General features: G+C 60.3%; 1 protein-coding gene across 5 annotated transcripts in view; it reads right to left on the reverse strand.

Moving 5' to 3' along the window:
* Positions 1–10,326: 10,326 nt before the first annotated feature.
* Positions 10,327–20,234, reverse strand: part of TPCN2 (two pore segment channel 2) — a 31,812-nt gene continuing 21,904 nt past the window's right edge. For 2 of the 5 annotated variants that reach the window (XM_049713053.1, XM_049713054.1), the window contains 11 exons: positions 19,998–20,108; positions 19,424–19,552; positions 18,652–18,701; positions 17,281–17,380; positions 15,060–15,131; positions 13,786–13,859; positions 13,186–13,267; positions 13,021–13,103; positions 12,617–12,698; positions 12,147–12,241; positions 10,327–11,639 (listed from right to left, as the gene is read on the reverse strand). In XM_049713053.1, the coding sequence (XP_049569010.1) occupies positions 11,561–11,639; positions 12,147–12,241; positions 12,617–12,698; positions 13,021–13,103; positions 13,186–13,267; positions 13,786–13,859; positions 15,060–15,131; positions 17,281–17,380; positions 18,652–18,701; positions 19,424–19,552; positions 19,998–20,108 (957 nt within the window). In that variant the 3' untranslated portion in view covers positions 10,327–11,560. Of the gene's footprint in view, positions 11,640–12,146; positions 12,242–12,616; positions 12,699–13,020; positions 13,104–13,185; positions 13,268–13,785; positions 13,860–15,059; positions 15,132–17,280; positions 17,381–18,651; positions 18,702–19,423; positions 19,553–19,997; positions 20,109–20,234 lie in introns of those variants that run through there. The other 3 variants (XM_033402474.2, XM_004278046.4, XR_004475826.2) reach the window with 2 other exon arrangements.

Here is a 20,234-nt window from a genome sequence, read left to right on the forward strand (position 1 = left end):
CACACCAGGCAACTAAGGCCAGAGGAGAGAAAGGGCCCCGTCACAGAGCAGGGTCCTACTGGGCTGGGGTCAAGCCCTGGCCTGGGTGACCTCCAAGCCAGATGGTCACCTGTGCTCTGCTGTGGGTCAGCAAATGTCCCAGTCAGTCAGTGGGCCTCCTGGGAGGTCCCCTAGACCCCGGTGGCTTATGGGGCCACGCTAGGACGGCTGGTAGCCCACGGGTGGCTAGCACGCCCACCTCCATCGTGCAGCTGCAGGCCTGACACGTGGACCCACGCCAGGGCAGGCTCTTTGGATTGTTCCCGTGGTACCTGGACCCCGAAAGTCACAACGTGCATCTGCTTCCCGGCTCACCCAGGCTCACCCTTGGGGCCAGACCCAGGCTGCTTGGGCCTCGATGTGTCCCAGAAGTTGCTTTGGGTCACCTCCCTAAGAACAGCGGGAAACAGGACAGAGCACACCTGTTTTGCTTTTTCTTTCCCTTGAGCACTGGGCCCACTGGACGGGTCTGGGCCACCTGGAGCCTGTGCTCTGAGGTCTCAAGGAGCTCAGCAAAAAAGAGAAGCTGCAGCCGCTTCGCACATCGTCAGGGGCTGCGTGAGTGTCCTGGGGCGGCCGTGACGAGGTATCACGAACGGCGCTTTGGGCGCTCCTCCCAAAGGCTCTAGGGGAGGGTCCTTCCTCCAGGGGCTCCAGGCTTCCCTGTGCTTGTGGCCACACCCCTCCAGCCCTGCTTCCATGGCCATGTGGCCTCTCCTCCGCGTGTCTCTGCATCCTCTCCTCTTCTTGTACAGACATCTCATCCTGTTCAGGGTCCACCTTCAATCCAGGGTGGCTTCATCTCAAGTTCCTTAACACGATCGCATCTGCAAAGGCTATTTCCATATAAGCGCACAATCACATCTGCAAAGGCTATTTCCATATAAGCGCACCTTCCCAGGTACCAGGGGTAAGGACTCAGACATATATTTTGGGAGGGGTCACCACTGACTTCCCTACAGTGGTGCCAGGGAAGGGAACACCCCCAGTGGCTCCCAGAGTCCTGCCCCTAGCCAGCAGCAAGAGCATCCCCTAGGAACTGGTTAGAAATGCGAATTCCCAGGCCCATCTCCCCAGGCCTGCTGAATCAGAAACTCCAGGGTGGAGCCCAGCAAGCTGTGTTCCGTAAGCCCTCCAGGCGTCCTGAGATGTGCTCAAGTTTGGGGACCACCTAAATGATTCCAGAAAACATCCCTTCCTGCCTCAGTAACCCATACGCACAAGAGCCCTGCTTGGGGCTGCACTGGGTGCCACGTTTACTGGGACTCATCTTACTTATGAGGATTGAGGAGACATGAGACATGTCGTTCCCAGGCCCACACCCACCTGTGACTTAGGGGTGGGGTCAGTGGTGGAACAGAGAAAAAGGGCAGTAGGAACTGGGGAGGGGGTTCATTCCTGCGGGGGGACCAGAGAGGCCTCCTGGCAGAGGGGGCTGGGCCAGCCCCCCACCAGCCACGGCCGACATCAGAACTGAGCTTTCACCATCCTAATTCAGCGACCACGAAGAATCCTGCCACAGTTCCACCTGTGAGCGTGCATGGGAAAAGTCAAACTCTGAGGGCTTCCCTGGTGGCGCCGTGGTTAAGAATCCTCCTGCCAACGCAGGGGACACGGGTTCAAGCCCTGGTCCGGGAAGATCCCACATGCCGCGGAGCAGCTAAGCCCGTGCGCGACAACTACTGAGCCTGCGCTCTAGAGCCCGCGAGCCACAACTACTGAGCCCGCGCACCACAGCTACTGAAGCCTGCGCGCCTAGAGCCTGTGCTCCGCGACAAGAGAAGCCACCGCAATGAGAAGCCCGTGCACCGCAATGAAGAGAAGCCCCCGCTCACCACAACTGGAGAAAGCCCGCATGCAGCAACAAAGACAAATAAATTTATTTTTTGAAAAAAATCAAACCCCATTGTGTCATTCCCTTCTATATGAACACAGGCCACAAGCCAGGGTGACGGTAGGACCACCGGCCCGTCATCAGCAGAAATCACAGGCACATTTCTCACTGTGGCCACTTTCGCCCATGTCTCGAAACAGGCTGCTGCTCTGTCGCACATGTGGGTCTGTTGCTGTTTTGCTGACAACTTTTCAATATCGTTTCCTTGCACCCCGTGTTTTTTACGTTATGTTTTTGGCAGGTGCCCAAGGGCCACTGGCATCACGAGGGCTATAGGCTTTAACCCTCTGTCCAATCTAGAACTTTCTAGTTCATTTTAAAGCAGTTTGCCCCTACTTTTTCCACAATCAGGACATAGTATGGAGGGAAGGGTGGGCATTCAGTCCTTTCTTTAAACATCTCTCACGTTCCCGCCATCCAGAGGAAAGAGACACCAGCCCGAGAATTTCTGGGTTTGCCTCTGTGCAGACACACCAGCGGGGGATGCTACCCATGATGTTTCTACCTGCACCCAAGAGGCGTGACATCCCAAGGTCAGAGCCCCTTGGACGTAAAAAGTATCGACAAAGGAGAGGGATAAAAACCAGCTCCCCGATTCTTAAGCCCCCTTGTCCACTTGAGACTAGAAAGCACCCAGAGGGGGAGTAGGTAGGATTTGCACCGCTGTGCTGCACCCCTTCCCCACGTCTGACAACACCGCACCTGTACTGAGCTCAGGGTCCCCTGGAGGGCTGTACCCCACAACTGGGGACCATGCACTGAGGCCAAAGCAGCAGGGCAGCACCCGCAGACTCCAGTCAGCGGGGCCAGGACCACCTGAGGCTTCCCAGGGCCAGGTGTGGGTGATGCGGGAAGGGGAGAGGATGCTGGGATGGAGCCGTTTGAAGACCTGCCCAAAGGGACCCCTGGGAGAACAAGGGTCTCCAGAGGCGAGTGTCACCCCCGGGGACGGGCATGGCACCTGTCACAAGAGGCACTGGACGGGTAGGAGGGACCCAGCAGAGCCCCAAGGAGTCAGCTCTGAACTTGTGGCACCTTCATCCACCCGGGAACCCGTGCCCTTCACCTGGAGCCTCCTCTCCCCTGAGCCCACTGCAGGGCGGGGCCTCCGTCCGCAAATCAGGGAGGAAGAGCCCGGGCGGGAGAAAGCAGTGACCATGTACCGGAGCTCTGGCAGGGACCGCGGGATGTGTCCGGTGGAGCTGGGAGCACCACAGCCTCCTCCCTCCCCCTTCCCCCTGCTGCATCCTTCTCCAGGCAATGTTGTGGGGCGGGAGAAAGGAGGGCACACGAGCCTGTGCTCGTCCACATCCTTGGACACAAGGTCCTTCATGCCTCCTTCCCGTGAATGGTGGGACACCTGTATGGACTTCGGAAACTGACTATCAGAGCCAGAGTTTTACTTTCTTTTTGGTTGTTTTCTGGTTGGTTGTTTGGTTGGTTGGTTTTGTCTTTTTCTTTTTTCTTTCTCTTTTCTTTTTTTTCTTTCTTTTGGCCGTACCATGCGGCATGCGGGATCTTCCCTGCCCAGGGATCAAACCCGTGCCCCCTGCAGTGGGAGCGCTGAGTCTGAACCACCGGACTGCCAGGGAAGTCCTATTTCTTTTTGTTTTACGTTAAGAACCTGTGAAATTTTGGAGAGGCTAAATTGACTGTGTGTCCTGGGTGTGCCTCACGACCCTGTCTGTGTCCAAGGATGGACCCTTTCTTTCTCCTAAGTGAGAAAGGGAGCTCGTGAAAGCTCACAGGTGGGGCGGGTGAAACTCCCAGACAGAGGGAGCCTACTGGCCTCAGTGACCCAGCCCAGGGGCCTGGACACTGTCCCCAGGTGGAGGAGGTGGGGCTGACGGGGCCGCTGAGAATGCTCCTAAACGTCTAAGTACAGGTGATACACTAGGTATCGCCGGGTACCCGGCACTGGGATCCCCAACGGAAGGTTCAGCCCTTCCAGGTGGGGCCCACCCACAGCCCCTCCCTGCCTCAGCCACCGCCAAGCTCAGGGTGACAAGGTGCTCGCCAAGTGGCCTTTGACAGCTGAGGACATGAGTACAGAGAAGCCAGTGGTCCACTAAGACCCACTGTCATTGTGGTCGAGCCAAGGGCTGGAAACCCAGGAGCCAAAGCATGAGAAATTCATGGCCACAGCCGTGAGGACAGCAGGCTGAGAGAGCACCTGGCCTCCGAGACAGCCCAGGGCTCATACTCGGCCTTGCCACCTGTGGGCTTGGGCCCCTGAATCTCTTGTGCCTCAGTTTCCCCACTTGCAAGACAAGGACAATGACCCCCACCTACAAAGAGCTCAGAAGTGCTATTTGCACGTGTCTGAAGTGCAAATACTGCACCTGAGCCAGCACAAGGGCTTCCTAGACGCCATTTCTCCAGCCGCCTACCCATCTCCTTTTCCAGCGAGGGAACCAGTGCCCAGGAAGGCCAGCCATGCATCCCGGCGTGCAGAAGGCGGGGTGCAGACCCAGGCCTAGATTCCGGGTGCCCTGGGCTACTTCGGATAGTGGCTAAGACGGGAGAAAGTCACAAGGAGCCCAGCCTGCATCCTGAAGGTCACCTCATCATGCGTGCCACCTCCCACCTCCTGTGGTGACACACGGAGCCCAACAGGGCCTCGGTGACCCTGCCAGTCCTGCAAGTTACACCTGGCGCTGCAGCACTTGCTCTGTGAATTCTCCCACTGATGCACAGGGGGATGGAAACAGAGACAAGCCTGGGCCAGGAGAGGAGGCAACGCCATCACCAGCTGTGTGGCCATGAGCAAGTTACCCAACCTCTCTGTTGCCTCAGTTTCCCCAGCTGTCAGGGGCGCCACAGCTGGGGACTTCTCAGGATTAAACTAGCCAGTGTAAAGTGCTCAGAAAAGCACCTGCAGAGAGCAAGCACTCAAACCGTGGTTTTTATTGTGACTAATTATCACTGTAACTATTATTCTCCTGAGGGTTCCCTTAAGGGAAATAAAATGCTGACGCCTTCTGTGTGCGCTGCTTCACAGACTTGAGAGGAGGTGTTTTCACATCCTTACCTCGTGGGGCCCCCACGGTGAGCCCTGAGACACGCAGATGACAAAACCAAGGCTAGGGAGGCTGCTGTGGGTAGGGGCTCATTTCCCTTTTCCCAGAGGCTGCCAGGAAGCTCAGAGCTGGCCTGCAGCAGCAGCAGGTCCTCAGGTGTGTTTGCAGTCCCTTCTCTTCCTCCCGGCCCCGCCTCTTCTGTTTTCACCCCTTTCACTTCTCTCTCCCACTTCTCTCGTTGGCTGCCGGCGTGAGAGTGGCTGCCCACGTTACTGCTGCTCCATTTGTGTTCTGGTATATAGTGGCCCCCAGGACATATTTGTAGAGCAAATGCTAGTGTTTGACACGGGACTCCTCGTGTTCTCTCCCGCATTAGATGGTGTGAATAGCTGAGGATTCTTTGACGCACAGATGTTGGCTACGAGCCAGCTACACGCTAAGCACCGCAGGCGCTGGGGACAGAGGAGGGAGTGGAAACACCCCACTGTGGGCAGGGGGAGTGCAGGGGGGCAGCGTGAGAACACAGGACTGTGGGCCTGGGAGCGGGTGGCTGGGCCCCCATCTCTCCCCACTTCTAGCCCAGGGGCCCTTGGTGCTGTCCCAGCCCACTCCACCCAGCCCACCCGAGACTGGGAGGGGCCCTCAGGGTCCAGCCGGCTCTCCACGGCCAGTCATGCAGTTAGGGCACAGACCCGGAGCCAAGGATGGGCGGCACCGTCTGCCTGGACCCTGCTGACCAACACGTGTGTCCTGATGAGCTGACATCTTTCCCTGAATCCTCTGCCCAGAGCGGACAGTTTGGGCAATTCTGACCCCCCAGAAAGGAGTCCTTTCATAGCTCCCTCCCAAAACGTCGCTTTTTAAAAATTTACCAACAGCAGCTACGTGTGCTCGTTACATAGGTGCTAAAAGAAAGCAAACAAGGGAAGGGGTGGGAAGTTCTCTACCTGTGGTCTCTGGACCGGCAGCAGCATCACCTGGGAACTCAGGGATGCAGGTTCCAGGCCCCCGAATGCTGTGTGGTTGGGGCCCGGGACTGGTGTTAACAAGCCCTCCTCCAGGGCGTTCTGAGGCTCCCGCAGGTCAGAGCCAATGGCAGAGGCTCCTGCCCGACGCTCAGCCCTCAGCCGGCAACAGGCTTCAACAGTGAGTGCGGCTGTAGAACGGCCTGGGCCGTGGACTCTAGCGCCAGCAGCTCCCGCATCCCCACACGTCTTCCCGCCCGTTAACTGCGATGAAACAGCAAAGGCCAGGCGGGTCTGGCTCACCTGGCGACAGGTGTGGCAGGGACCAGGCACGGATTAGCCAACTGCTGTTGGATCCGGGGCAGCAGCCGGGCCCCCAGGTCCCGCAGGTGTGGGCCGGCCGCCCTGGGGCGGCTCCGATCGTGTTTCCCAGGAGAATAGCTCGGCCGAACGTGACCAGAGGGCCGGGGGACGCGGCATCTGCCGGCCGCTTTGATGTGAGGGGTGTCGTGAGGCCCACGCCCCCTTCTTTGGTTTTTAAGAGTGGTACAGCGCGCCTGCCTTCCACCTTTTTGTTTTAAGCGAGGAATTGTTCTCACGTTTTAATCAGAACCACCAATTATCAGCAAGGCACGAAACCAAACCCTGGCTGTTTTGGTGAAAGACAAGATTCGGAGGAGACCACGTGAAAGCCCCACACCCGCTTGTTGGGACTCCGCTCCAAGGTTCCACCGACAGATCGGGCCCCGGGCCTGGGCCCTGCCCGGCTGCCAGGGCTGGGGGGCGGCATGTGGGAGGGGGCCCGGGAAGGGACCTCAGTGGCCTCTGTTGCTCCCACGAGGAACCTGGGCCCACGGGGCCGGCAGAAACCCCACACACAGATGCTGTTGGCCGCCTCTAGGGCGCACAGAACCCCCCAGCCTGCCCCATGCCCCCACTGCTGCCCACTGCCCTCGTCCAGGGGGCCACGCCTGTCCCCCACTCAAAGCCAAGGCCACAGCCACTCCCTGTCGCACCCCTGCGTCCCTGGATCTTCCCCACAGTCCACACAATTCCTCCCACGTAAATAACCAACGTTGTCTTGACCCCGCTGCCTTCCAACCATCGCTCTCATGTCTCTGCTCCCTTGGCAACAAAATTCCCAGGGGGAGCTGCCCATACCCTGTGTCTTCAACTCCCCTCCTCTTGCGCTCTTCCGTTATTACATTTTAATATATTACATTTTGGTATGTACAAAAGAATATACGGTAAGTCCCCTACATACGAGCGAGTTCCGTTACGAGCGCGCGTTCGTAAGTCCAATTTGTTCATTAAGTCGAACGAAGTGAGCCCAGGTACCCAACTAACACAGTGGGCTATACACCGCTGGCTTTACACTTGCTCTGGACATCCTGGGCTCGAAATAAAAATACTGCACTACTGCACTCTATACACTAAAGGACACAAAAGCACAGCCACTTGTAGAGGATGCATGCACGTGACTACGTACACCAGACACATGCACTAACTTATGTGACCGGACATGTGAACACACATTCGCATCTCTGAAAGTTCGCAACTTGAAGGTTCATTAGTAGGGGACTTCCTGTATGTAAATGTGTGTACATTATAAAGTTTAATTACACACCCATATCACCCAGACGGTCCTTCTCACGCTGCCCCCGTCTCCGCAGCGCTGACCCCTCTGCTGGATTACAGGCTGCCCCTATGTTTCACTTTTAAGTAATCCTACTGCCATTGTGTACATGCCCACACTGTAGGGTTTAACTGTGGGTTTGAATTTGATAAATAATATGCTGCCACACAGAGTCTTCTGGAACTTGCTTTGTTCACTCGACATTGTGTTTCTAAGACTTGGCCACGTAGTCGTTTGTGGCTGGAGATCGTCCATGTTCACTGCCGCACCACATCCCACTGCACGAATAAACCTCAGCGTCACGTGCATTCTGTGGGGGACATCTGGGTTGTGTCCATCTCTCTGCAGGGCTCGCTTGGCTCTTTTGGACATTTTACCACCTGGCACACGCGGGCAGGGGCTTCTCTTGAGAGTGTACCTTGCAGGAGAATAAGGTATGTCATATTCAACTACAATAAATAAAGCCAAATTGTTTTCCAGACAGATTGAGTCCATTTAAATTTCCTCCAAGTATATATAAAAGTTCTAATCACTCAGTTGGTTAGACTTCTTCAATTCCGACCTCGCAGTGACAGTGACGTTATTGCCATGAGGTTTCTCTGCGTGTCACTAATTACTGGTGTGATCGAGCATCTTTTCACATACTTGCTGGACTTGGGAGTTTGCTTTTCTGTGGAAAGCCAGTTCAAGCCCATTTTTTGTCACTGGTTTATCTTTTCCTTGCTAATTTGTAGGCGCTCTATACGTGGTCTAGATACAAGTCCTTCATCAGTTATATCTGTTACCAGTATCTTCTCCCAGGTTGTGCCTTGCCTACCTTATGGCATCTTTTCTTTTTCTTTTATTTATTTGGCCGCGTCAGGTCTTAGTTGCGGCACGCGGTTTTAGTTGCGGCATGCGGGATCTTAGCGGCTTCTCTCTGGTGTGGGCAGCCCCGGGCCCAAGGTCCAGGCCACGGGCACCCACACCACCCCGCCCCACCGGTGCCCCTGTGCTGCCCCACAGCCCTGCCCTCCCGCTCCAGCCATGCTCCCAGGTGGGTGCCAACCCCTTCCCCCTCCCCCCCGGGCCTGCCCCCCCAACCAGGCCAGCTGTCTCCAACCTACTTCCTGCCAACACCCAGCCCAGGACTCCCCAGTCCCTGAAGACACAGGCCCTGCCTCACCCCCTAACCCAGGCCCCAGGGCTCCTCCAGCCACAGCCGCCTCCCAGCCTGCTTCCTTCTGTCTTCATCAGGGCAGACACAGCAGCTCCCGGTGTCCTCGACTCCTGCCACTGTGCTGGGCAATCCCAGGATCCTACAGGGCTGAGCCCCCTGCACCTGGCAGTCAGCCAGAGTGCTGGGGGGTGACCAGAGACGCTGCAGCGCAGGAAGCAGCAGGAGACCTCACCAGGGCCGCAAGGGTGTAGCGACAAATGCGAGCACGTGTTCTCTGTCACACGCACCTTTGGTGTGGCCGTGACATCCTCCTGAGCTCCACGGAGCGCCTGGCTGGGGACAGAGGACACCGGCAGCACTGCAAAGCGGGTGACCCCACCAGCCCTGCCCCCCTTAACGAGCAGCCAGGCCCCAGCTCGGCCTTGAACTCGGCCCTACTTCTCATTCAGACAAAGGCTCCGAGGCGGACATCACTTGACACGGGGAACAGACGCAGGGACGGGTGCCCCAGCTTGTGTCCAGAAGGCACCGGCACGGCAGGCACCAGCAGCGGCTTCAGTCGTGCCCCCCACCCCCCGAGGGCAGAGCCCGCGTCTCCCAGGGCCCAGCGTGGGCTGTCCGGAAGGGCCTCTTTGCACACAAGACACGGAACGTGGACCCTCTGAGGTGGACCCTCAGCTGGGGCCGGCACAGGGCAGGGCAGAGGGCACGCCGCCCACAAGAACCAGGCTCACTCTGGGTGGACAAGCTTGCAGCCCAGTGAGGCCAGGCTCCCAGCCTCGGATCACAGGCGGGTCACAGAGGAAGCAGGCCTGCAGGGGGACTGGGAAAAGCAAGGAGCTGTCCCCTGGGGATCACGAGTCAGGTCAACTGAACTGAATCCACCACTAGATGGCGCTCAGACCTGGGTGGGAGGGTGGACATACAGCCAGAAGGAACAGCAGCTGACCAGACAGGCCTCACCCTCGTCCCCAGAAGAGCAGGGCCTTGCTGAGGCAAGCTGGGTATCGACTTCTAAACCATGTTCCACGAGAGCCTCCCCACCCAAAATCAGCCTTCCAGGAAGGCAGCCTGCACAGGGAGGCAGGTCTGGGAGAGTCCTGTCTACCTCCACAAAGGTCCCCAAAACCTGAGGAATGCCCACAATTTCAGAAAAACTCCGGGATCAGAAACCCAATGTGCTTGGACACACAAAACGTTACCAGCCGTTAGAAAACCTCAAGCAGTTGGATTTCGTGACATTTTAGAAGTGCCGTTTTTCAGTTAAGCTTTCCTCTCATCCCATTTCCCAGATAAGCTGGGGAAGATTGGGATGACTTCCTGCCGTGGAGTCGGCATCTGTAGCCTGATTTCCCCTTCGGTGCCCACAGCAGACATCACTAATAGATCCCAGCACCACTTCCCATGAAGATTCCAATCCTTCTCAACAGAACCGCCAGGAGCTACCACCAACCACTCGAGCTGGCCCTTGAAATGAGAAACCCACTTATCAACCTGGATCGATGGCAGACCAAGTGGCAACGTGGCCTGCCACGCACTGCTCACTTCCCCCTCCTCCCCACCCCAGCCCCCTCTGTCACACACCCTGAGGACACACAAAGTAGGGCCACCGCTGACTTATACATGTCTTTATGCAAATTAGAAAAAGATGTCCCCCTCCTGGGGTAGACAGTCAATGCCAGGACACACCCTTGCAGCCAGGTACCCTTGTGCAGTGCACAACCTACACAACCATACCCGGGGTAGTGTTAAGCCCCGACAGTTGTTTTCTTCTTTTCTGTAATGCAAGTACCTGTCTTAAGCTTTGATTGCAGAGGCGTCCACTTCAAACACGGCTATCTCAAATAAACACATTGGCAGCCGCTCGATGAGATAAAGAGCCAGGCCACCTTCCTCCACTGAGGCTCATTTATTTTAGAAATCTTGGTTGAGTTTGATAACTGACCATTTGGACCACTTTTTTTTTTCTTCCTTGGCTTTAAATTCCTGCTCTTATGTTTTAAATTCACCAATAAAGAGTGAGCCCCTGAAACCCTCGACCCCCACAAAAGCATAACCCCAGGCCCACACTCTCTCTCTCTCTACCCGAGACCTCGCTGTGTGGCCCCAGGTGTACTATGTAATTTCCAGGTCTCGTAAGTAATAAACCTTTATTTTTTCAAAGTTTCCTGACGGTGGTTGCTGAAAGGCATCTTGCTAACACAGTACGAACCACAAGGGCTGGTCCAACCACAGCACTGGCTTCTGACAGGCTGAGACCGGGTGGCCCCGTTCCAGAGAAGCACAGTCGTGTCGGAATAAGGATGACCACCTCCTTCTTTGCAAGACTTATTGATGAAGATGATTGGCATTCGCACCCATAAAGAAACGCACCCAATCACACTCACACGAGCCATAAAATAATAAAACACAGTCCAGATTCTTATCATGTAAAACCAGGATCCCAAGCTTAACGCCCTGGAAAGCTGCCGGTTGGCCTGTGCGGGCCCCACGTGGGCCTCTGGTCCCTGAAGGCCACCAGCAGTGAAGGCACCACGGAAATCCCAGGGCCCAGGGGGAGGGCCACTGCATCTCCCTCCCAGTCACCCTCTTTCAATATTTAGAAAAATAAGTCTCAGGGAAGCAGCTTATAAAAAGAAAGTGGCACGGACAGCGCCTGAGGGGCCGCGGAGGTGGTCCAGCTCGGCTGCAAACCAGGGCCTGCGTGTGTCCCAGAGTCGGCACGCACGGTGGCTCTGCCCAAGGGACCAACCTCTCCAGTGGGCCGCGGCCGCCTCCTCCCCCGGCCAGCGCCCATCCCGAGGCCGCATCACCTGCCGCCGCCCCAGCCGGGAAGGCGCCTGGACGTCACCTGCACAGCTGCAGGTGCGGGTGGTGGCTCAGCTTCTCTGCCAGCTCTTCCTCCGTGGGCTCCTGCAGGACATCCCTGCGGAATCGGGGACAGGATGGCTGGGGAGCCCTGGGCACCTCCAGAGGAGCAGGGGAGCAGCGCTGATGCAGCAGCCCCGTCAGTGCTCGGGACGAGGGGCCCCTCGGGACCACTCCCCGGGGACTCAGGTCCACCTCTGGGATGCTTACGTGGCGTCCCTCAAAGCCCGGGAGGACACCTCTCCGCGTGGCCGTAACAACACAGCAAACGCTCAGAGACGGCAGTGTGACCACCCGGGGCTGACTCTGGGACGGCTGTCACTTCTCTGCACCAGCAGAGGGACAATCTCCAGGTTACCATGGAGAAGAGAAGGGCGAGGCTTCCTCGGGCCACCTGTCTACACCCACCAACAGAATCACCTGGAGACCACCGGAACCTGAGGGTGCTTCCCGAAAGATGCTCACCGGAGAGCAGGACAGAGGCCCGGCCCCGCAGCAGGAGCAGAGGCAGACCCCGGGCTCGTGGGGACCAACCGCCCGCCCACTGCCTCCCCCCTCCACGCACCTGAACAGGAGCTCCACGGTCACCTCAGAGGTGGCCTCTAGGTCCCCTGTGAGGGACTGCAGGTGACTGCGGCGGTCCCACTTGTGAAGGAAGTTCTGGCAAGAGGGAGGGAGGGACGGGTGGCCAGTAGGCGTGGGCCCTGCGCAGAACCAGCCTTGTCCCCCTACCCCAATCCCACAGTGTCGGCCTGGCTGAGAAGTCCACCCTGGACACCAGGATCCAAGGCCACCAGCTCCTACGGGAGCAGATGCCTGAGAGCCCTCTTCCAGCCCCCCTCCCACAGGTCAAAGGTCAGGAGCATTCCAAGAGGCCCCCAGCAGCCAGGGCAAGCAGCCCCAAGGGAGGACGGAGCCTGAATCCACCAGGGCTGCCCGAACCCAGCACGGCCTCTTTGGACCAAGTTCCGGGTGGGCCCCCATCAGCAAGTTAGCAACTCCGACTGAGAAGAGCCCGGGCAGGGTCGCCGATACCTCCAGAATCAGAGCCAGGAACAGGTTGACCCAGATGACGGACGACACCAGCCACCACAACACAAAATAGATCTTGGACCACCTGCGGAGAACAAGGAGGCCACCGGGGCCGCGCGTGAGCCGAGCGCGGCTGCTGCCCCGACCCTGCTGCCCCGCCTGTGCCATCGCTGTTCCCGCCCTCGAGCTGGCCCAGCCTGGCCTTCAGGGGCGCTCGGCCGGCGAGAGCGGGAGCCGGTCTGAGCTCTGCAAGCTCCAGGCTGAGCCCTGTCACCCCACAAGCCCCGCTGTCACGGCCCCCAGAAGCCACCTGCTCCTGCACGTGCCCCACCACCCCCGGGAGGCGCAGACCCAGACGCGCACCCCGCACGGAGCCGCGGCCGGGGCCGCCAGGACGGGTCACTCACGGGCCTGCGTAGCGCCGGAAGGCGTCCAGGAACACCTGCCAGTTGTTCACGACCATCACGTCCCACAGAGTGACCAGCGCGGCCTGTGGGGCGGCAGACGCAGGGTCCAGGAGGCCGTGGGAGGTGGAGGCGGGGGTCCCGAGGGGCGGGGGGCGCAGGACTCACGGCAAAGTCGTCAAAGTTGTTGGTCCAGTACTCCAGCTGCTCGAAGCTCCCACAGGGCGCGGAGCCGTTGTCAGGGGCCAGGCTGCGGGGGCACAAGCCGGGTCGGTGGGAGGCGGGGGCAGGACACACACCCGGGAGCCCTGGCACCGCCGCGGCCCCTGCTCGGCGTGGACCCAGCTGGGCCCCTGAGGAAGCGGGGGAAAGGCGAGACGGCCCCCGACCTCGCAGGTGTTGAGGGCGGCGAGGAGGCCAACGCTGTGGACACACACGGCCAACGGCCGGCCCGGGGGGGCCCTCGGCCCTACAGTTCAGGCCTGGCCCTGGACGCCCCCCCTGCCGGCGCGCGGCCTGGCCTGCAGGCCCAGAAAGGGGCACAGCTGGGGGCTCTGAGCCGGCACGGGAAACACCCTCAGTGCAGGCTCGAGGGAGGGCTTCGGTGAGGAGCGGGCGGGTGGAGAGGCCAAGGAAGAAAGGGGCCTCCTGGCTCCCTCCTGGGGAGCTGCGTCTCACCCCTCCACCACCCCCCCCGCCCGGCGCCGTCACCCGCGGCTCCAGCGCCCCAGAGGCGGGGCGCTCTCTGCACCTCGGAGCCCCCCTCACCTGCTGTTTCCAGGAGCCACGATGACACCTCGGAACAGGATGATGCCAACGATGGCAAAGACGTAGTAGACCACCTAGGGAGGCAGGTGGGGCCTGTCAGCACCCCCCGGAGGGACCCCCGCAAAGTCAGGCTGGGCCTGCGAGGGCGGCGTGCCAGCAGGGATTCCCAACTGCGGGCACTGCCGGCCTTCCCGGGAACATGGGCTCCCAGGCACCCGCGCCAGAGGGAAGCGGGGAGGAGCCACGGTGGGCAGCCCCAAGATAAACCGGGGGCCCAGGCGTAAGAACGGAGGCTGTCCACCCCTCCTCCAGGGCTGTTGTGGCAGGAAGAGGGTTCCACTGAGAACAGGGCAGCGAGGGCCAGGGGACGGTGTGCCATGGAAGGGTGACCGGGGGCTGGCCAGGTCCCTCCAGAGAAGTCCCACCACTCCCCACATCCATCAGGAGACGTCTGAGCACACCACTGGGCGGCCTTGTGCCACAGTCAGAGAAGGGGCTGCTGGCCGCCCCTGACCTGTCCCCAGCATGCCCGGTGGGGGGAGGAGGGGTGCAGGGAAGAGGCGCACACCCCAGGCTAACCCAGCCCCCTTCTGGGCCTCAGTTTCCTCCACTGTGCAAACAGGGGTCTGGGGGGCAGTGCCTGAAGCAAGGTGCCACCTCTAGCATCCCATGACAGCCAGAGCACCCCCGGAGCCCCCTCACTGTCCAAAACAAGCAGCAGCAGGGCTCTGTCACCTGCCCTCCTGCCCTCCAGGCCTCGTGCCTGTAGCAGCACCCAGGGCCCCTGCTCACCGGGCCCGGCCCCGCCTGGGCCACAGGGTAGTCAACAGCGGCGGCGGGGGAAGGGCTGACCCCGGGGGTGGCGGGGGGACATCACGGCTCTCAGCAAAAGTGACTGGGAGTTCCCCAAATCCCTCTGAGCAAGGATGGTTGACCAAACCCCACTGGGGGCTCTGTGGGCCCTGAGGGGTCCCTGGTGCCTCTTACATCTTTCATCTTCTCAGTGTGGCCCCTGGCCTAGGACACAGGAGGGATTCAGACCAAGAGGATCTCCGGCTCGGGAAGGGGTGTGGTCAGGAAGCGCCTCCAGCCAGACCAGCCCTGAGCTCCTCTCTCTGGCTTCCTGCCCCGCCCTGTGCTTCCTGGGCCCTGGTCACCCGCTCCCCAAACACAGGGACCCTCCTTCCGAAGGCCACCAGCCTCCTGTTGAGCCCTGGCTCCCCAACAGTCCAGCCCCGCTCCCCCGAGGGGCCAGCGCAGGCAGCTAGACTCACCGCCAGGATCCCGCCGAAAGCCCGCATGTTTCTGATCAGGTCCAGGATGGTACTAGCCACCACAGCCATCAGCTGAGACGGGGAGAAAGCACAGACCCGGTTCCTCCGGTCCCACTGAGGTGACACCAACCCGCCCACCACCCAACGCTGACCTGGAAAGGCAGGAGGAGACTGGTGACTTCCCAACCCACACACCTGTACACAAACCCCTCAGGCATCCAGACACACCTCACCTGTACACGCACCTGAACACACCCACAGCCCCCATACACACCTGTACACACACACCCAAGGCCTCACACACACACCTGTACAAACACCCACGGCCACCCATACACGCTTCACCTGTACACATACCTGTACACACACCCACAGGCCCCATACACACCTGTACACACACACCTAAGGCCTCACACACACACCTGTACAAACACCCACAGCCACCCATACATGCCTCACCTGTACACATACCTGTACACACACCCACAGGCCCCCATACACACCTGTATACCCACACCTGTACACACACCCCACAGCTACCCATACACACCTCACCTGTACACACACCTGTACACACACCCATACACACCTCACCTGTACACGCACCTGTACACACCCACAGGCCCCCATACACACCTGTATACCTATACCTGTGCACACACACACTCACACCTCTGTGCCCACCCATACATACTCACACTTGTATATACCCACCCACGCAGATGCATACACCCCCTTCCCTGCAGATACCTCCACCCACCCAGCCTCAGATGGGTCTAAGTCGAAGACCCTTGGTGAAGCCATGGTGTGCAGGGCCTTGGCCCACACTGCCCACCAACCCACTAAGGCTGGGTCAGCTCGTCCCTGGCCTGGAGGCTCCTAAGAAATGCCGACCTGGAGGTGGCCAGTCAGCCCCGGGTGATAGGGTTGAGATGGGGCCTCAGAGACCCCATCAGGAACCCCGGCTACAGCTACCCTGAGCCCCGGAGAAGGGCTCTCCAAGCAGCCTGGTTACCCCACCTGGTAAGTTAGGAGAACACAGCGCTGGATGGTAGCAGGCGGGGACCGTGCTGTACGTGTGTGCACATGTGATTTACGTGCACGTATGTACATGCATGTGCACAGGTGTGTACAGGTGTGTACAGGTGATCACGCATGTGTGTGAGTGCACACGTGTGATTATTTGTGTGTGTACATACAGTTGTGCTTGTATAAGCGTATTGTGTGTGCTCTAGTGTATGATTATGTGTATGTGTGTGATTCCAGGCACATATGTGTACAATTGTGTGTGCTTACACATATACACCTGTCGGTGTATGCACGTGTATAGTCATGTGTATCTGTGAGATGACGCGTGTGGTTGTGTGGATGTGTGATTACGTGTGTGTGTGTATAATTGTATGTGTGCTCGTGGGGCTGTGTGTGTGATTACATGCCTGCGTACACTATGTGTATGCGTGTGTATAATCGCACAGGTGTGTGTGTGTGTGTGTGTGTGTGTGTGTGTGAAGGCCTCAGGGCAGCAGCCCCCTCTGCACCCAGGACCCCTGAGCCACCTTCAGATGGGAAATACCCCTGGGTGACAGGTCACTCCCCTGACAGGCCAGGAGCACAGCTTGGTAGGAAGGACAGACATGGACAGGGGAAGGACCTGGACACTTAGAGAGGGGTCAGATGTCCTTGGTTCCTTTCCTCCTGAAAAGTGCTTAGGAAAGCAGACGGGAGGCTCCGTGCCAGGTGGGAGCCGGGCCTGAGCACCCGCCTCCCCTCCCCTCCCCTCAAGGTGGGTGTTACTCCGGGTGGGAACATTAAGAGAAACCGAGGCTCAGAGACGGTCACAGGCCGCCCCACTCCTGCTCTGGGGGTCCTGGAAACGAGCACCAGTAGCCACCAGCAGCCCATGCCGAAGGCCTTTCAGAAACGCGGGACGCTTGGGAGCACACCAGTTCCTTGCAAAGGTCAGGGACCCCAAGGAGCACGAGGCCACCCCTGCAACTGGCCGACACGGGTCCCGCCTGCACCCCCACAAAACAGGGCTGGACACTCATACTTCCAACCACCGCCAGCATGGCCCAGCCGCAGTGCAGGGCGGGGCCACAGCCCGAAGGGCCCCAGGTGGCGGGGGCAGGTGGGCAGGGTGGACAGTGCTTGGCCGGTCCCTGCTCGCCTGGCACACCCACTCCCAGGGCAAGGCCACGGCGCGCGCAGGCGGGGGCGGTACCTCCACGCTGCGAATGATGCGCAAGAAACGGAAGGCTACGAGCACGTTCACCAGCCGGGTCACGTCCCACAGCGACAGCAGGCCCAGCGCCTCCGGCTTCCTGCGGAGACACATGGAGACGGGCTGGGGGAGGCCGGGAGGCCAGCGAGGGGCAGACGGGAGACACGTGGTCCAGAGACAGAGACGCAGGGACTCAGAGAGAGCCACAGAAGTGCCGGGAACGCGCCCCGTAGCCAACGCCAACCGGAAAAGCTCCATCGTGACAGGAGGGCAGAGCCTGAGCCGCCCACGCCTGCAGCCCCAGGGCGGTCACGGCAACACCTTCCAGGGCACAGCCCGCCGCAGTGCCGCAGGGCTACCCAACCCCCCTCCTACACGGGAGAACACTGAGGTTCCAGACGCCCAGCTCAGGTCCCAGCAGAGCTAGGAGAGGTGGGGCCCCGACCCATCCCCTATCCTCTGACCCCATTCCCTAACCTCTGAGCCATCCCGAGCCCTGACCCCGTCCCCTTGGTGTCTCTCGTGGCCTTACTGGCCTCTCATTTCTATTTAAATTTAAACCCATTCTCACCCAAGATGTTACCCCCCGACCCCAGCTCACCCCGCCTCCCCAGTGCGGGTTTTAGTGCACTTGAGAAACAAGGTGAGCCGGCCCCAGGGTGCCGGGCGGTGCAGCAGCCCCACTGCTCCCAGGGCGCAGGTCCCCGCTGAGGACCACACGGCCCCCGTCTTCCCGACACAGACCCTTCCCGGGGCCCCACCCCCATCTCGGGCAACTCCCAGCTGCTCCACTGAGACGGAAGCAGCCCAGCAGAGGGACCAAGACACCAGGGCTGCCCGAGGGCCCAAGGTCAGCACGCGTGCTTGTTGGCGGCTGTACTCTGGGCAGAGAGACCCCAAGGCTGCCACACCACGAGGCACCCTGGGACCCCTGGCCAGATGTCCATCGCTCTGCGCGGCTAGAACTGGTGGCAGCGTGAGTTCAGCGAGCCCCGGGCCATCCCTGCCATCTACAGGGAGGTGAACTGACACCCAGAGTGGGAGGTGACAACCCCGGGTCACAGGGCCTCCAACCAGAGGAGGGCCCCGTGTCCCATCCTGGGGTGGGGGTCACGGGGCGCTGAGCCAGGGCACTGCAAGCGGCAGCTCCACAGCTTCCCATCCCGGCTCTGGGAACGCTACCCTTCTGAAGGCGGCTACGATGAGAAGGGGCCTGTCCCCATAGGCCTCAGCAGGGCAGGAGCCGCGGCCGCTCCCCCCGACAGTCGGGCGTTTGGCTCTAAGGCTGCCCGGGCCAGCGGCCGGAGGCCGGGCGCACACCCTTCCCCGGGGCGCTAGCCAGGCCTCCCTGGGTCCTCCACAGTCACATACCAGCCCGGGTGTGGGAAGCGGTACACAGCCAGAGTTGAGATCTCCAAAACCTTTAATCACAAAAGAAAAGAAGCTCGCTACGGCAAAGGCCCACTGGCAGCTCTAACACGCTGTCCCCAAAGGGGGTTCCGGGGAGAAATCAGGACCAGGGGGTCCTATCCCCACGGCGGGTGCCACGTGGGGACATCCTGCAGCTGAGAAAGACACCCGGCCTCAGGCGTCGGGCTGCACACACGAAGGGCAGGGCTCGGGAAGGGCCGGCTGAGTCCCGGGCACGGGAGAAGCTACTCGGTCAGCTGTCTCCCTCCCGCTCCCAGGGGCCCACGGCTCGAATCCATCAAATACGAATACGTGTCACGCCAATATCGCTGCAGTGACACGCACACCAGGCGTGGCCCCTCACTCCCCCAGGCCCTGGGGAAGGTGTCCCGAGACCCGAGACCCGCGGTGCCCGAGAACCCCTGCCCCTCCCTCACCAACATCGAGGCCCCACTGGCCAGCGGGGACTGCGGGTTCCCTCCGCGCCTCCCTCAAGGGTCAGGAGAGGCAGCCTGCCACCGCTGCACACCTCCACCCACGATGCGCAGATGCAGCAGAAACCAGCCTCCTGCAGCCGCCCGCCAAGCAGTTCATCCGGGGGAGGCCAGCCCCTGTGTCACCGGAGGCGGGAGCCCCAGTGCCCGCGGCCCCCAGGCCCGGCCAGACGCCGAGCACTCACCGCCCGCCCGAGAGCGCGCCTCGGCCCGTCTCAGACTTTACCAGCAGGACTTACCAGCAGGACGGCGGTGAGTAGCCCGTCGAACACATTGCTGGAGGAGACCAGGTACCCCCGCAGGCCCAGAGCAAACACCTTGAGCAGCATCTCCAGCAGGTAGTACAGGATGAAGACGCAGCTGAGAATCTGAAAAGGGAGAAGCGGGACCCGGCGTTCAGTCCCGGTGCCGCCCCCGCGCCCTGCCCCGCCCCCCACTGCAATGGGGCCCAGGAGAGATCCACGCGGCTTGGACGCCACAGGGCCCCTTGGACCCCGCCCTGCGGCACAAGGGGGCTGGCCGGGAAACAGACAGCCCCGCCCCTGCCGGAGCCACGTGACCCTCTCCTCTGCTCCCCTGGGCTGCTCTTCCCGACGCCCCCGCAGCTCCAGACACGGGCATCTTCAGAGCCCCCTTCTTGACCCATAGCCTCTCCTGGGGTGACCTGCACCCCGTGCACGGTTCAACAACAATTCACACGTCTGCATCCCCCGACCCAGACTCCCCCCACCATCCGACGGGCCCTCAACGCCCCCGCGCCCGGTGTCTCCCAACCCCACATCATTTCTATGCTGGCAGGGCCTGGTCACCCACACCTCCTCGGGGGTCTCCGCCTCCAACCTGGCCCCTCTGGTCCAATCTCCTGGGGACACCGGGCAGTGTCCTTCCCTGACGGAACCTCCTGGCTCCCAGCAGCATCAGTCGCTGGGGGATGTGTTTAGGAGGCCTCATCAGCAAAGCTGGTCTCAGGCTATGGGGTCACTGTCTTTTTTGAAGCCAGTAAGTATCAAGTAGCTCTTCCCTTAAAGGGGGCTACGTCGCAGTGGGGTG

This window comes from Orcinus orca, chromosome 8, assembly GCF_937001465.1.
Source record: "Orcinus orca chromosome 8, mOrcOrc1.1, whole genome shotgun sequence".
Lineage (NCBI taxonomy): Eukaryota > Metazoa > Chordata > Mammalia > Artiodactyla > Delphinidae > Orcinus > Orcinus orca.